Here is a 15177-nt window from a genome sequence, read left to right as displayed (position 1 = left end):
AGGCAAATTTTTGTGGGTGCAAAAAATTAAGAATTCATGCCATCTGAAATTTCAAATACATGAAGAAGAAAGATTTCAATACGTAGAATACGCAATGGATTTGACCTGCGTTGACCAACAACAACTGTTTCGCCTGAAAGTTACTTATGTCTGCGCTGTGCTCGCTACACTAATGACATTTGAAAATGGGGATATTTTGCCAGCAAAAAATTGTTGAAATTTAGGTAATGTGACCACACCTTAACACAGCATTTGAAACAGGGCCAGTGAATCTGCTCTACACGTTTCAATATCTCTTGTGTGGTTTGCCTCTTTTTTTTTTAAGTAAAAAAAACTTACAGAATCTAATAGAAGCAACCTATTAGTTAATGTCAACATTAAAGTAACAACAGGTCGTTTTTTGCTCTCGGGCTCCCCCTACAGTTGGGAAACAGTATTGTCCTCTACTACTGTCGTAAACTGTCATCCTACATGCACGTGCATTTGTTGACAACCATGATAGCCCTGAACACTGTAGGAGGAGGTCACATGCAGGTGTTCTGCTTGCATCGCGTGTGAAATGTCTTCATCCCAGGTACAGTGGCATATATTTCAGCATGTCATATGAATATAATTTCATGGGTTTTATTTTTTTTTCTAACGACAAATGATCGCGATGCTCACGTTTACAAGCCAGCGTCATTATAGTAGCCTAGTTTATTGGTTACCGTTTTACTGAATCTATATGATACTTCAATGCAATGTTTGAGTGGTTGATAATAACCATATATTGTCAATATTATAATATCAAGCTACCATAAATGAATCTGCAAATTTTACAAATCGATTTGCATTATAGCTTGAGGCAAGACAAATAAACAAATATCACAGACATGTTAGGTATCCTAAAATATGATTTTATTAATAATCTTCCTCCTTTCTTTGTACATGTTGAGTAGACTACACTTTTTAGGTCAAACATTTGCTATTTGCATTTCATCGATTGCAAAGTTCAAATCAGAACGAGAATACTAGCGATAGCTAACCATCAAAAACTAGAATATCGTTTACTAGCTACCAGATTGATAATTCGCTACTACTCTAGCGAATTAGAGAGGTTAGAGAGAGGCATTCTTTTTTCGATGGGGGGTTCGATGCTCCCTGCACACGCAAGGTCTCTCGCTCGCTTTCTCTCTCTGCCGTCCGCGCGCGTTGGAGCACAGTCTCTGTCTCGCGTGCGCGCTCGCTCTAGATTCCGGGAGATTTGAACTAATTTGCGGTATAACTTGTCGATCACGAGTGGCTCAACAGGTAGAGATCTATAGATAAACTCATCTTTCAGGCATTTGACCGACCGGGTTGACAATTTAGCGTGAGAAACCGGGGGTGTGGCGTGTGAGCGTGTGAAACCAATTAAATGCGGGTGTCTCACGGCCAATGCGTGAGAGTTGGCAGCTCTGCAATGTTGATCCTCGTTCTGCCTTTAACGCGATCACTCTCTTTTTCTCTTTTTGCTTTGCTCCGATAAAACCTTTGCTGTCTTGTTTTTCTGTGCTGCTTCGGCCATGACTGTAACATTTGGCTCGCAAGTCCGATTTTAAGGAAGTGGGGGTGGTGGTGGAAGTGACGTATATGCCGTAAAGCAGTCGAATTTTGTAGTTCTCTTTGTTCGCCGGTTACTACCCGAAACCCGAAGTTTAAAAGTACGATTAAAAACGCTACAGACCCCGTCAGGCTATGGCAGACGTGTCATTCAACCTATTGTAAGTCGATGTACCATCACAAGAGACTTGGAAATATATTATGAAGGCTGAAAAGTTACCTGTTGTTACTTTAAATAACATTCAAAACCCATTTTACTTCCACAGTGAGATAAACTTTATATTCAAAGAAAAATACACACACACACACACACAACAACCTTTACCACATGGACAAAAAGGCTATTTCAGACACAGAGCAAGTAAATACATTTTGATAATGATTATGAACTTTTGTGATCATGATGAGTCATGTACATCAAGTGTAGAGTATTCAAGTAATCAGTTAATTGAAAACATGAGAAAACAGCATGGGCCACACTAAGTGTCTGGTATTTTACATTTATAACATGCAACAAAACCAAAGATCTGGATGACACTGGTCACGGGTCAGTGTAAAAGAGGAACAAATCATTGGCTTAGCAAAAACACTCAGGCCTCAGACTGATTAGTGGATCCAGATGGTGGTAGGGAGAATGCATTCTTGAAGGATATTACTAATAATGAGCATTGCTAGAGGGAGTTTGTGAGCCATTCAAAACCTTTAATGTTTCAAAGATGCTCTTTTCTACCTCTGGCTTTCCTGCTCCTGTAGTGAGTGTACACACCAGGGGAGCTGTGCCTAACACACTCCAGACCACTACAAACACTCACATCGTACCTCCGACATGACTTTAACATGAGACCACTGTGTTGAGGCAGCTACAAACTAAGGAAACACAAGAGGTCATGGCGAGACATCTACACAGCTCATCAAAAATGTTTTAAAGAGACTAAATGATTGTACAAGCAGTTGCCTGTCCTGCTGAAAAGACCAGCATGCCACAACAAGCCTACTGAACTTGCTTAACTATAACAACATTACCTTGGTCAATTAGGACGACAGAAGTATTTCTTGTGAACCACAAGACTAAACTAGTACACCAGTACTGACAAGTAATTACCAGCCTTGATCAGTGTGGAAATTCATGATGGTAGCCAACAAGTCATTGCTGAAGTCAAGCTGGTCATGGTGTTCTTTACTTACCATTCTAAATGTTAAGCTGCATTCATAATCTAATACTTCCCTACTATATAGTAGTCTAAAAACAGTATGCAACAAAAGAAGTATGTCCGAATTCACAGTACTCATCAAAGAGTAAGCAAAACGTACCCAGATGACCTACTTCTTCCGGCAAGATTCTGAAGTGTGCATTTGATGACGCTAGTAGGTCACGTGCCGTGGTAAGGGCAACATGGCAAATGTAATACGTCCAGATTACAGTCATACTACACATACTTTATAGAACATACTTTTTTAGTGGCCGTGAAGTAATTACTTCAAAATAAGAACCTACTCAAGAGAGTGTGCGATTTCGGACACAGCCTTTGATTTCCATAGAGCCTGGCCTGAGCACTAAACAGACCACGAAATTGTAAACTAATCGCTGTACCAATGAAGCAGTTGTTTCTATGAATCATTGCTCTACGCTTCCTTTTGCAGTGTTCAGCATTCAGAACCCCTCAAAGGTATCCCACAAAACCTAACCTGAACCCTATTACCTCACCCCACTTCCTGCTTCATGGACTGGGAATAGGTCGCACGTTATCGGTTCTCTCTGAACCCGAGGCAAGTAGGACCAGGGTGGTGTTAATGAGAGAAGGGGAAAGGAGACTGAATAAGAGACAGACCCCAATGGGAGGCTTGAGGAAGGACAATGCTGAGCCATTAAGTTCTAATAATCTGTATTTGCTCTGCTATAATGCATGGCACATGGAGAAACCACAAAACTTAATATGCTTATACTGGAAATGAAGACCCATAACTGACTATTACTGTAAGTTAAACCGAGTATCATAATGAGTCATGTCAAATTACGGCAAGGAAATGTAGAAATGTAGGTTGTCCTGTGCTGTCATGTTACTTTTAAGAAAGGGTGAGTAGGGTAAATGCTCTGTTTTATATCTCTAGTGCAGGTTGGATTCAACCCAGAGGTTATGCTAACTTGTGTATCGGCTTTATCTTCCCACTCAGCCCACTAGAGTGCTGCAATGGTACAAGATGTAATCATCTGAGTCCTGACAATATACACAAACATAGAGCATATGGAAACCTAAGCATATCAATGCAAACTGCCTCACTGCAGTGGTCAGCCAATTTTTGACAATACCTCAGGCTAAAAAACTTGGGCAATTGTTGACTGGAAAATGTCATGACAGTTTCACAATTGAAAGTAACGTAACCAGCTCTTGGACAGACATGATGGTCAAGCAGCAAGCCCAGTTTTAAGACAATACACTTCATTTAGATCTCAATCCCTCATCAACAGTTGAATAATACAAATTAAAGCCCAAGAGGGTCCTTCTTCAGCTGAGGTAATGTTTTTTGTGTTGGCAAGAAGCAGAATGTTAAATGTAGAAGTAGAATGTAGAAAGTAGAATGAGGGACCTCTCCATAAACCACTGTGGCATGACTGGATGGATATCCACTGGACGGATAATGTTTCATTTGTTAAACAAAAAAAATGTATCACAACATGTGATAGTTGTGTTACAAGCTACCAGGCTGATATGAAGGCTTATGTGAAAGAAAAAACTCATCATTAAGCCAATGTTTGTCTAAATGGACATTTTCTGGCCAGAAGAAGCTGACAAATTGGCATATACCAGACTTTAAGTAGATAGCCAAAAAAAAATATATTTATCACCTTCCCCCTGTGGAATAAACATGCCAGGTGATCCACTACATCATCCAAAAAAAAAAAAAAAAAAACACCCTCAAGTTTCTTGGGTGACCGTTTTTAGAGGGCCTTTCGCTTGTAGCTGTCCTACAGTACAATTTTAATTATTCAACCATAAGAAATGTAAAAAAAAAGTAGATTTCATCCAGTTTATATCCTTATCTTTAACATGATTAAGCTATACCAACAAAACATAACTTTTTAAAATCTTTCAGTATTTATTCTGTGGCTCAGTTGGAAGGCATTTACAATGCTGTTGTCCTTTGGCTGAACCAAATTATATGACAATGAGTTTAGGTCAATGTAAATTTGACCACACTATTCCCTAATGAAGCCATGATTGTTCTTTGCCTCTGATGGCCCTGGCCAAAGATCTCCCAGACTGACCCTTCCTTAATGACAGAGTTTCAACACAATAAGTAGACCCACACCAATCAGATCTTTATCTTCGATGGGCAACAATTTGTGTGAGTAGATGTTTGAACAGCTGAGATGTGAGTGTATTTTGGCACAAACACTAGGTCAAATTTACCATCTATTCCTCATTTCATGGGCCAACTCTTTAAAACAAAAATGCAAATCTTTAATTCAAAAAGCATTGAATAACATGTCAATTTTGAAGAACAATGATTGTAATAAAGTTTGCTTCATTGTGGATGTCTCAAATGACCCATTTAACTGTGTGGTTTTGAGACCAGAAACCATAACCACACACTGTGGGCCAGGAAGACCACACGCCCTCTACACTACGCCAATGCTGTGGGTGGCACTTTAGTGCTGTGGAAACTAAACAGTCATTGGTATGTGTGTGTGTGAATATTCTTTTAAAGGCAAAAAAGGACTGCTTCGCTAATTAAAACAATGGCAATGAGGTGCAGGGCCTGGAAAGCACTGAATCATGGGGAATATGATGGTTTTATATCTTCCATGACTCATCATTGTTTTCTATTGCGTAATCAAACATAGCACACGGTGACGGTGACTTTGCCAACTAGGACATGTTCCTGGATCAACATCTGTTGTTGGTCCTGGAACAATATTCTTGTCAAACAAACACAGCCATAACCCTAACAATGAATTACTCCTGTCTTAAGGCGGTCGCACACCGGACGAGAAGCGCAGCGCCGCGTCTAGGACAACTCACAGCTATCGCACGCCGGACGCACACATTCTATTGTCAGTTTGTGGTCAACAATATTGTTATGTTTAAGGACATTTTGAAATTTAGATAATGCACAATTAAATACTGTATCGTTGTTATCGTCAGTTAACTGAACATTTTACCTCAGGGCGTACCATAATTGAGAATCTCACAAGAAAATCCAGTAACATCAGCAATCTTCCTCCACGCTGATTTCAGCATTTTCGTCTTTAAATATTCTCCGATTTCTGGCGTATAATTCAGGGTATTTCCCTACTTCATTGAGTTTTTAGTCGTCCATTTAGTTATAGTTATCGCTACGCTCAGTGGTGGAGGAAGTACTGAATCTCAGTACTTAAGTAAAAGTACAAATAACCAGAGACATATTTACTTTAGTAAAAGTAGAAGCACCACAATGACAACCCTACTTAAGTAAAAAGTAAAAAGTACCTGATTTTAAATGTACTTTAAGTATTAAAAGTAAAAGTACTTGCATAACAATTTATTCTCTTAATGTCTATATTCTAATGATTAATAAAACAGTTAATTCTAACTCATTCAACCCAATACTCATATAATGATGTTCAATACGATGGAAAAGCAGTTATATTTTAAGTTTTTGTCACCATTTCTGAACAAGCTTACAATTAGGCAATATACACATCAAGCTTACTATATACCCTTACTATATACGGTATATATATATATATATATATAAACACACATATTATGTTAAAACGCCGTATATGAAGGCGTTTGGCTGTAAACGCGATTCATTTATGGCGTAATTCTGAACCTCTTGGCTTGCCATACTAATCCTAACCAAACGTATGATACACACGCACCCCACATCACTACTAAACCTACCAATGCGTTTCCTATGCATGTAAAAACTAATTTTCGCGTATAAATTGCACGATAAACACACTGCGTGCTATAGAGACGCATTTAGTGTGACCGGGTTGATATATCTATGGCAACCAAACTTCACTGGTGAGACAAACGTGCGATGAACGGACGGTCAGGATGACGTTTTGGCAGGGGAAAAACTGATCAGAAAATTTAACGAAAATGTAACAATGTTGTAGAAATGTAGTGGAGTAGAAAGTATAATAATTGCTGCAAAATGTAATGAAGTAAAAGTAAAAAGTATGCACCATTGATTCTACTTAAGTAAAGTACAGATACGTGAAAAATGTACTTAAGTAAAGTAACGAAGTATTTGTACTTCGTTACATTCCACCACTGGCTACGCTACCCTATGCTGTTGAAATAACTCTAAAGTGTGTTGTGACCTATACCTCCAATAGGTGAAGGCACACAACAGAGAATGTAATCACGACAGGCAAACATACAGTACCGGTATATACTTTTGCACTCAGGTTAGTGTATGGAAAAAAATGGCACAACAGAGCAAAATGAAAGATTAGAAAGGGCTACATTTATTAGGCCTATACATTTTTCCAACATATGTTTAGACTTTATTCAAGCTGTAAAATTATGAATGTAAAACTAAATGTATCAGTATGTACAACATAAATGACGAATTGAGACAAATAAAATGCGATATCATAGAAAACTGTTAGTGGCACTCTGTGGTGTGGCAAGATTTTGAATAGCGTCCTGAGTCCTAGCTGGGTGCCACTGACAGACAAGCTGAAAATAGAATGTGCGCGCCCGGTGTGTGATACCTGTGAGTTGTCCTAGACGCGGCGCTGTGCTTTTCGTCCGCTGTGCGACCATTTTGAGAAGCATCAGCAAACCAAACACAGTTGCTTTTCACATAACATATGCAATTACTTATGCATTGTGATACAGCCTGGTTCGTTGGTCCATTATGTCGGTTTGCTTTCTCACCACAAGCAAACTGCTCAAGAGTTTGTTTTCAAGCGGACTGAGACATTCTTGTTCAGGCGATCTCAGACCGATTTCCTTGGTGTGAATTCAAGCGCGATTGCTGAGTTTAAACATGCCTAAACGAACCGAACTAACGAAGAAAATATGCCAGTGTGAAAATGCCCAAACACACCGTATCTAGTTAGGACACAATGTGACTGTTAAGTTCCTTTGTACTCTGCCTAAAACCTTTTAAGAATGTAAAATCACCATGACCCAGAGCACAAAGTATTTTGTGAAGTCTATGCTATTTTAGTCACCTACCGTGAACCCTCCCACCCCCAGGACCCTGTGTCGAACCCCTACCTGTCAGTACGCTGCAGGTGATGGCCTCAGTGTGTTGGGCCAGGAGTTCAGCTTTCGCAATGGCAGCCAGTGACAAGTAGCTGGACATGTTTCTACTCAGCTCTTGGTTCCCTTGCTGCAAGAACCGCACCGCCACAGGGACCGCTAACACCATCACTGGAGGCCTGTTGTAATTCTGAAAAAAATAAAAAAAATAACCTCAAATTTAGACCTGCATCTCAGGTCACAGATTAATTGTATACGGTTTATTAGTTACGACCTTTACAAACTATTTTAAAGAACGTTCCACACCGCGCAGACTGAATTGAAATGCTCAATTAGAAGTTTAATTTAATTAAGTAAAAATCAATATATCAGCATGTGCTAATTCCAAATAGCGTATGCCAAGATCAATCAATAAAGACTTTAATAGATTCAGAGAATTATTACATAAGGGTTAGCTGGCTGCTGCTTAGTTAATTACATAAATAAGAGATACTATATAAGGTATCTCTTTAATAATAAGAGATTCTAATAATTTAATAATAAGAGATACTATATAAAGCATGAAAGGCAGCAGTAAACATTTCAAAGGATCAAACTGAAGCCTGCCACAGAAAGTAGGTTATGTTAAATGTTCTGCTGCCCCCTAGAGAAGATGATGTGAACATGTCAGGTTGAAACAGATGAAACATCAGTTGGATAAGTGATTCATCGAATGAAATGAGAAGTTATTTTATTATAAAGGTTCAAGTTTTACACAACCACACCACAATTTGATACATTTGGTCAAAATAAAAATAATAAGATTCATTATGTTTAAATATCACTAGTTTGAATGCCATAATTAGTTCATTATTTAATTTATCTAGTATCATAATTTAACGTCTACTGCATGCTATGAATATGAATTTCATTTCTTCTGGAGCAAATTAAGAGATTTATTTTCCTTTACTGTAAAAAAAGATAGCCATTCATCTTCTTGCCTGAAGGGAAAAGGTCCTTAAATATCGGAAATAAAACTTTAAAAAGCATGACATAGGGCAAATAACTTCCAAAGAACCCAAGCTAATTATAAAACAGCCACTTGAATATGTGACTGCTGCTCAGATCAAAGAGCCTTTCCACAAATAGTTCTGAAGAACTCAGGCATAAGACCGTTCAAGCTGCAGTTCTCTAATGAATACTGATCTCTACCACTACCCAGAATGCATCACTCTAGATCAGCCTCTCTCTAAGCCCTTCTCTAAGATTCATATGCGGCTCATTGTGTAAGTGAATGCATGCATGTGTGTGTGTGTGTGTGTGTGTGTGTGTGTGTGTGTGTGTGTGTGTGTGTGTCTGTGTGTCTGTGTGTGAAAGAGACAAATACAAAAACAAGAGGGAAAGTCGAGAGAGAGAGAGAGAGAGAGAGAGAGAGAGAGAGAGAGAGAGAGAGAGAGAGAGAGAGAGAGAGAGAGAGAGAGAGAGAGAGAGGATGTGAGAATGAGACAGTAAAGCAAATATTAAGAAGCAGCTAATTAATTAGCAGGCTAATTGCTGTTGTCAGGCGTGTCAGTTCCATTTTAAGACATGCCACTTGACTCCCTGAGAATGTTATTATTGCTTCATAACTGACAAAGCTGGTTTAAATATGGACCCTTTCACATTTCCAGGGTTCTCGGAAGCAGTTGTCGTCATAGTTGGGTAAAAATCTATGGTGGTGAACGAGTTTTCATTTGCTCCAATAGCAAAAAAAAATAAAAAAAAATACAGCATTTCCACAACTTTCCAAAAAAGAGAGAATGATGATGAATTTATTATCACTCTTTCGGCAGCTGAATTAGAAACACCCTAGTGGCACTAGCTCTTTTTAATTCAATACCAAGGTAATATAAGACAAAGTATCGTGTAAAGGGTAGGTTATTTAAAAAAATATATATATATATATATATATATATAATAGATTAGATTGATTTCAGTTATCTAAAAAGATATGGACAAAAACACTTTCTTTGAAAAACTAAAATCTAAATGTTTATTGTACTGAATTCCTACTGGTATGTAACTTGCATAATAATTTGGAACACAGTGTAGCGGTATCCCCATAGAAAAGATCTATGAATGACATTGGTCAGATTACAAAATATCAAACAAAGCAGAAAATCTGCAAGCAAATGATATTATAGCTTTTGTCATACTGCATTACAATCAGTTGGGGATTTCTGAAGTGTGATGGAACACCACTTGAATAGGGATGTGCCTGAAGCCAAATTCGGAAAGGCATGGAAAATGAATAACGCTTTCTGAGCGTCATTGAACAATATCTTATCTTGTAAAATGTGTGGTCAGTACCGCTATTCCCTATACACAGTTAAGAATATATATTTGCGGTATAAGTACCAAAAACCATCTCAATATGTTTTTACAGCTCCTTTCTCAGGAGCTCTGCTAAGAACAGGTCGATTTTGGCCTGTCTAATTAATATTCATGAGCCTCTCTTCTGATTGGTCTGTTGTTTTCTGAGTGACGCATGGCTAGGCCAACCACAGGTAACTAGGGTAATGTATGCTGTAGCCTGCTGTGGCTTGGGGATGCTCACAAGTAAGGTAAATAAAACACCTGTAATGATGGACATTGCTGAGGGAAATGTTATTTCGGCCTTATATGTTCGAGCCGGACTCAGACCCCTAATCGGCGACGACAGGAGACAACCAACCACCTCCTCAAACACGCTTACAAAAGGATATTTCAGAATAGTAATTAATGTTTGTTTTTTTACTTTCGGCATTGTAAGAGTATTATCATTACTATTACATCAATGCTGCACGCAGATTTAACATTAACGCTAATTTAAACTGTCTGTAAACAAACTCAGACTTTTTGAATAACGTTACCCTTGCAAGTACACTAAACGTTAGTTTCTGTTAGCAAAACAAAAGACACAGAGACTGAGTGAACTCAATCTCAATGCCTTTAACTCAATCACCAACAGGGCCGGTGTCTGTAACTTAGGAAAACAAACAACGTATTTTGTCTTGTTTCCAACAGATATTCTATCAAAGCTTGTGGTAACTATAGACTGTACAAAACAACATGTCAGCATCAACTTAGCAACATGTTAGTGTTGCATATTCGTTTACAAATTATAATTTCAGGTTATGCTGGCTCCAATGTAAGTTTATTTACGGGTTGCGAATTTGAGGTCGGACCCAACAATGTAGGGACTGTAGCATCTTCGATGAGTAGCTTCTTTGAAAAACCGGCATTGAACTGTGCCTGATTGAATAAGCAGTCACTTGTGAAATGTGCAGAACAGATGGTTAAGGTCGACTTAAATTGCTGTGGTATTTTTGGATAAATAAACATTAGCCACTGGTCTTTTATATTAATGTTGTTCGGAAGCCTGTGCAATGATGTAGTTTCCTGACATCCATCGACTGAACACCGTTTACTCGACATGTTTCTGTGTTGTTGTTGCCCAGCAATTGCATGGACGGGATGTTGCCTGGGGGTTGGGCAAAAGGAGGGAGGGACGGTGACTGAGTAGTTCTGACGTCAAACTTTTACGGAAGTCACAACGGCTCGTGAAAAGGCACAGCTACTTTACGCAGGCTGTGTGCATTTTTCTGTGGATTTAATGTTTTGAAACTTATATGGTAGTTACATATACGGTGGCCGAGAGAGCTCAACGCGCTGTAACTGAAGAAAACACCCGCAAAATAGAAAAACACCCGCAAATTAAGAAAACATCTTCATCAACACATGTGTGCTCCAAATACTCACAACACAATCAAATACAGAGAAGCGCTGCAAAAGTTCACAACACAACCAAATACAGAAACGCGCTGCAAATAGCACAGAACACAACGGAAATGTTTCCAGAGGACCCCAATAAGTGACGAACCCGGCTTCAGGTACTCTGAACATTCAATACATTCTGATCTTTTGAATGTTTTAAAAACTTTTTTTTTCTTGGTTAAGCAAAAGGTAAGGGAACATTCCTTTTTATTATTTTGCAAACATTATGAGAATGTTACTTTTGACTAAAACTAAAACGTTTCAGAAAAAGACGTTCCGTGATTAATATATAGACAATGTTCTTGTGCTAACGTTTTTGGAATATTATTAAAGACCAGATAACTTTGAACAAACACACTATTAATGTTACTGGAATAATGTTTACTATTGCTAACAGGAAGATACTGTTGTGTTTATAAATGTACAGAAATCATTAGTGTGCTTTAGCACTTAAGCGTTACTCTCACCTGCAAGATGCAGCTGGTGATGTCGGAGGCAATCTTGGCATGAGGTGTGTCTTCATCTTTGCCCTGCGGCTGGAGGTTATGTTCAAGACATGACTCCCATAAGGACACAAGAGATGCTCCATGCCTCTCAATCGAGCCTGTCTCCCTGATCGCTGTAGTGATGCGTGTAATGCAGATCTCCACCACCGCCTGGTCATTGTCATTGGTCAGGTAGTCCTGTAACAAATCACATAACTGAATAAAAGAGTGTGCATTTAAGGCTCTGTTACATTAAAAAAAGAGTTCAAAGACTTGTAGAATCAAGATAAAATGCCCTGGTTGCTTCAGCAAATTTGCTTTTATCTCACGTTTGCTTTTGTTAACACTATCAGTTAGGTTCAGTTAGGGTAGGGTTTAGTGTAGGTGGTACGTCATTTTCAAATGCGAAGGAGCATTTGAAAGCATTTGAAGGAGCAAGTGCTGCAGTACAAAATAAGATCAAAGTTCTTAGTTTCCTCCATTTCTGAAGTATTTGATTTATTTCAGAATCCAGTGAATAGGCCACGTCTGGTCTTGACACGTCTGGTCTTTGTTTTGCTTGAGTTGGATTTTGAGTTAGTTTTGCAATGTTATCAGTTCAGTTTCCTGTGTTTTCTGCTCTTTTGTTGCCATGGTTTTTGTTTTGCCATTAAGTGTCACACCTGTGTCTTGTTAATCTTAAGCACTATTCAGACGGTAATTGTTTCTCAAAGGGACGTAAGGTATTTTCAACATTTATAGGGGCTAGTCAGTGATTTTATTGCCGTCCGAATCCAGAATCTCAGTGTTTTTCTCCCACCGCATAAAAATCCTCGGCCAAATTACCTACTGTTTTTTGACAAACACTAAGGTTGTGAGGTAATTTAATTGCTGTTCAAATCCACATCTCTGAGTTTACAAGAGGAGATCAATTCAAAATGCACTGTTTAAATCCTTTTTGACCACTGCGCAACACCGTACAATAACTGTTGCACTTCAGGTAATTTGCATGCATTTTAAAGTTGTACACTTTTATTACCGAAATGCTGGAACAGCTTATGTTTACCTCATGTAATTAAGAGTCTGCATTAACTTATTTCCACATATATTAAAAATGATATTAATTTTGAGAAAAATGCAGGGCAGATATAATAATCTATCTTACTATTTTTAAACAGGAGATTTAAATAATCAAATAATAATAATAATAAGACATTATTTCCCTATTATTGTCATGGATTCCACCTCAGCACCAGGTCCACGAATTCTAACCAGTTGCATCTGTCATCACTTGATTACCTCCCCTACAAATACTCACCAGGCACACTCACCGGTTGATCTCCACATGAGATCTGGCTGACTCCTACTTACCTGCTTGCTCACCTTCTTCCTGCTGCACACTTCCCTGGACCGAAAAGGCCATGGATGAATACATCAAATAAACCCTGGAACAAGGATTCTTTCAACCATCTACAGGTACCTCTCCTGCCGCTTTGAGCTTCTTCTTCTACGTGGCCAAAAAGGATGAAGGCTTGCGGCAATGCATTTACTACAGGGCTCTCACTGATCAAATCATCAAGTACCGCTATACTCTTCCCCTGGTCCCATCAACCCTGGAACAACTGAGAGGCGACCCGCATCTTTTCCAAGCTGGACCTGCACAGCGCCAATAATCTTATCCAAATTAGAAAAGATGATGGATGGAAGACCGCCGCCTTAACACCGTCTGGCCACTATGAGTACCGAATTATGCCGTACAGGCTGGCTAACTCACTGTCTGTGTTCCATGCTTTCATGGATGAGTTGTTCCAAGACATGCTCCAGCAATTCAGTATCATCTACATCAATGATATTCTAATGTACTCTCGGAATCTGGCTGAACACCACAGACACGTTGTGCAGGTCCTTCAACGTCTCAGGAAAAAACCATCTTTACCTGAAATTGGAAAAGTGCGAATTCCATCTTCCCTCCATCCAATTCCTTGGTTACATCATTGATGGATCAAACGTTCAGATGGACCAGGGGAAAGTCACTGCCGTTAAGGTCTGGCCACAACCCACCACCGTTGAGGAATTTCAACGCTTCCTAGGATTTGCCCATATCTATCGAAAGTTTGTCGCTAATTTTAGTCAAATCGCTGCACCATTAACCACAATTCTCCGAAACCGGCCCAAGTCTCTATCCTGGAATCCAGCGGCCACCAGCGCCTTCCAACAGCTGAAGAATGCCTTTTGATCTGCTCCCATCCTTAAACATCCTGATTCTGACTTACCCTTTCGCTACAGCCACCCGAGGGCTGCACGTATACCATCAACTTTACGTGTTACCCTCATGGACTCGTCTCCGGGATGAGGGCATCCAGGTTACCAGAAAACACTCTCGCTCTGACCCAGAACGCATAACGATTGGTCAGAGGCTGTTTCCAGAACCCCGAGACACCTTCCAGAAGGCAAGCTGCAACGATTGCCGATTCCCAATAGACACTGAGGTGAGACACCTTGGCATCGACTTCGTCACTGACTTACCTCCTTCTGACACCAACACATGCATCCTGGTTGTAGTTGACCATTTCTCTAAGGCCTGTAAGCTCATCCCATTTAAAGGTTTACCATCCGCTCTGGAGACTGCAGAGGCATTATTTCACCATGTGTTTCGTAACTATGGACTGCCAGAAGACATTATGTCGGTTAGTTGGTCACAGTTTACTTCATGTGTGTGGAAAGCCTTCTTACATCTGCTCGGTGTGTCTGTAAGCTTGTCTTCAGCATATCACCCTCAGACAAATGGCCAAACGGAGCGCATGATCCAGGAAATCGGATATTACCTACGGTCATACTGCCACAACCACCAACACAGCTGAAGCTACTGGTTCCAGGAAAGCGAGAGGGTGTGGGACTCAGCTCACATCCACCTTCAGAGGGCAGTACGGAGACATACGTAAGAGCCAGGTCGATGCAAGAAGAGCAGCGACACCCATGTACCATCCAGGGCAGAAGGTCTGGTTCTCTACCAGGGACATCTGTCTCTGGCTGCCTTCCAGCAAGCTGTCCCCGATTCATTGGACCATTCACCGGCAAATCAATGACGTCACGTATCGTTTAAACCTACCTTCTGAATATAAGATTGCTCCTACCTTCCATGCGTCTCTGCT

The 15177-nt window shown here is 39.7% G+C and overlaps 1 protein-coding gene across 1 annotated transcript in view; it reads right to left on the bottom strand.

Moving 5' to 3' along the window:
- Positions 1 to 15177, bottom strand: part of veph1 (ventricular zone expressed PH domain-containing 1) — a 109233-nt gene that overhangs the window by 87278 nt on the left and 6778 nt on the right. Inside the window, exons 2-3 of the mRNA XM_056239401.1 lie at positions 12029 to 12244; positions 7803 to 7977 (exon numbers count right to left, since the gene is read on the bottom strand). Coding sequence (XP_056095376.1) covers positions 7803 to 7977; positions 12029 to 12244 — 391 coding nt within the window. The remainder of the gene's footprint in view (positions 1 to 7802; positions 7978 to 12028; positions 12245 to 15177) is intronic.

The sequence above is a fragment of the Rhinichthys klamathensis genome, unplaced genomic scaffold (assembly GCF_029890125.1).
Source record: "Rhinichthys klamathensis goyatoka isolate OS25496 unplaced genomic scaffold, OSU_Roscu_1.1 h1tg000561l_1, whole genome shotgun sequence".
NCBI classification, from domain to species: Eukaryota; Metazoa; Chordata; class Actinopteri; order Cypriniformes; family Leuciscidae; genus Rhinichthys; species Rhinichthys klamathensis.
The sequence above is the reverse complement of the archived record's forward strand: the minus strand, read 5'-3'. Positions and strand labels throughout refer to the sequence as shown.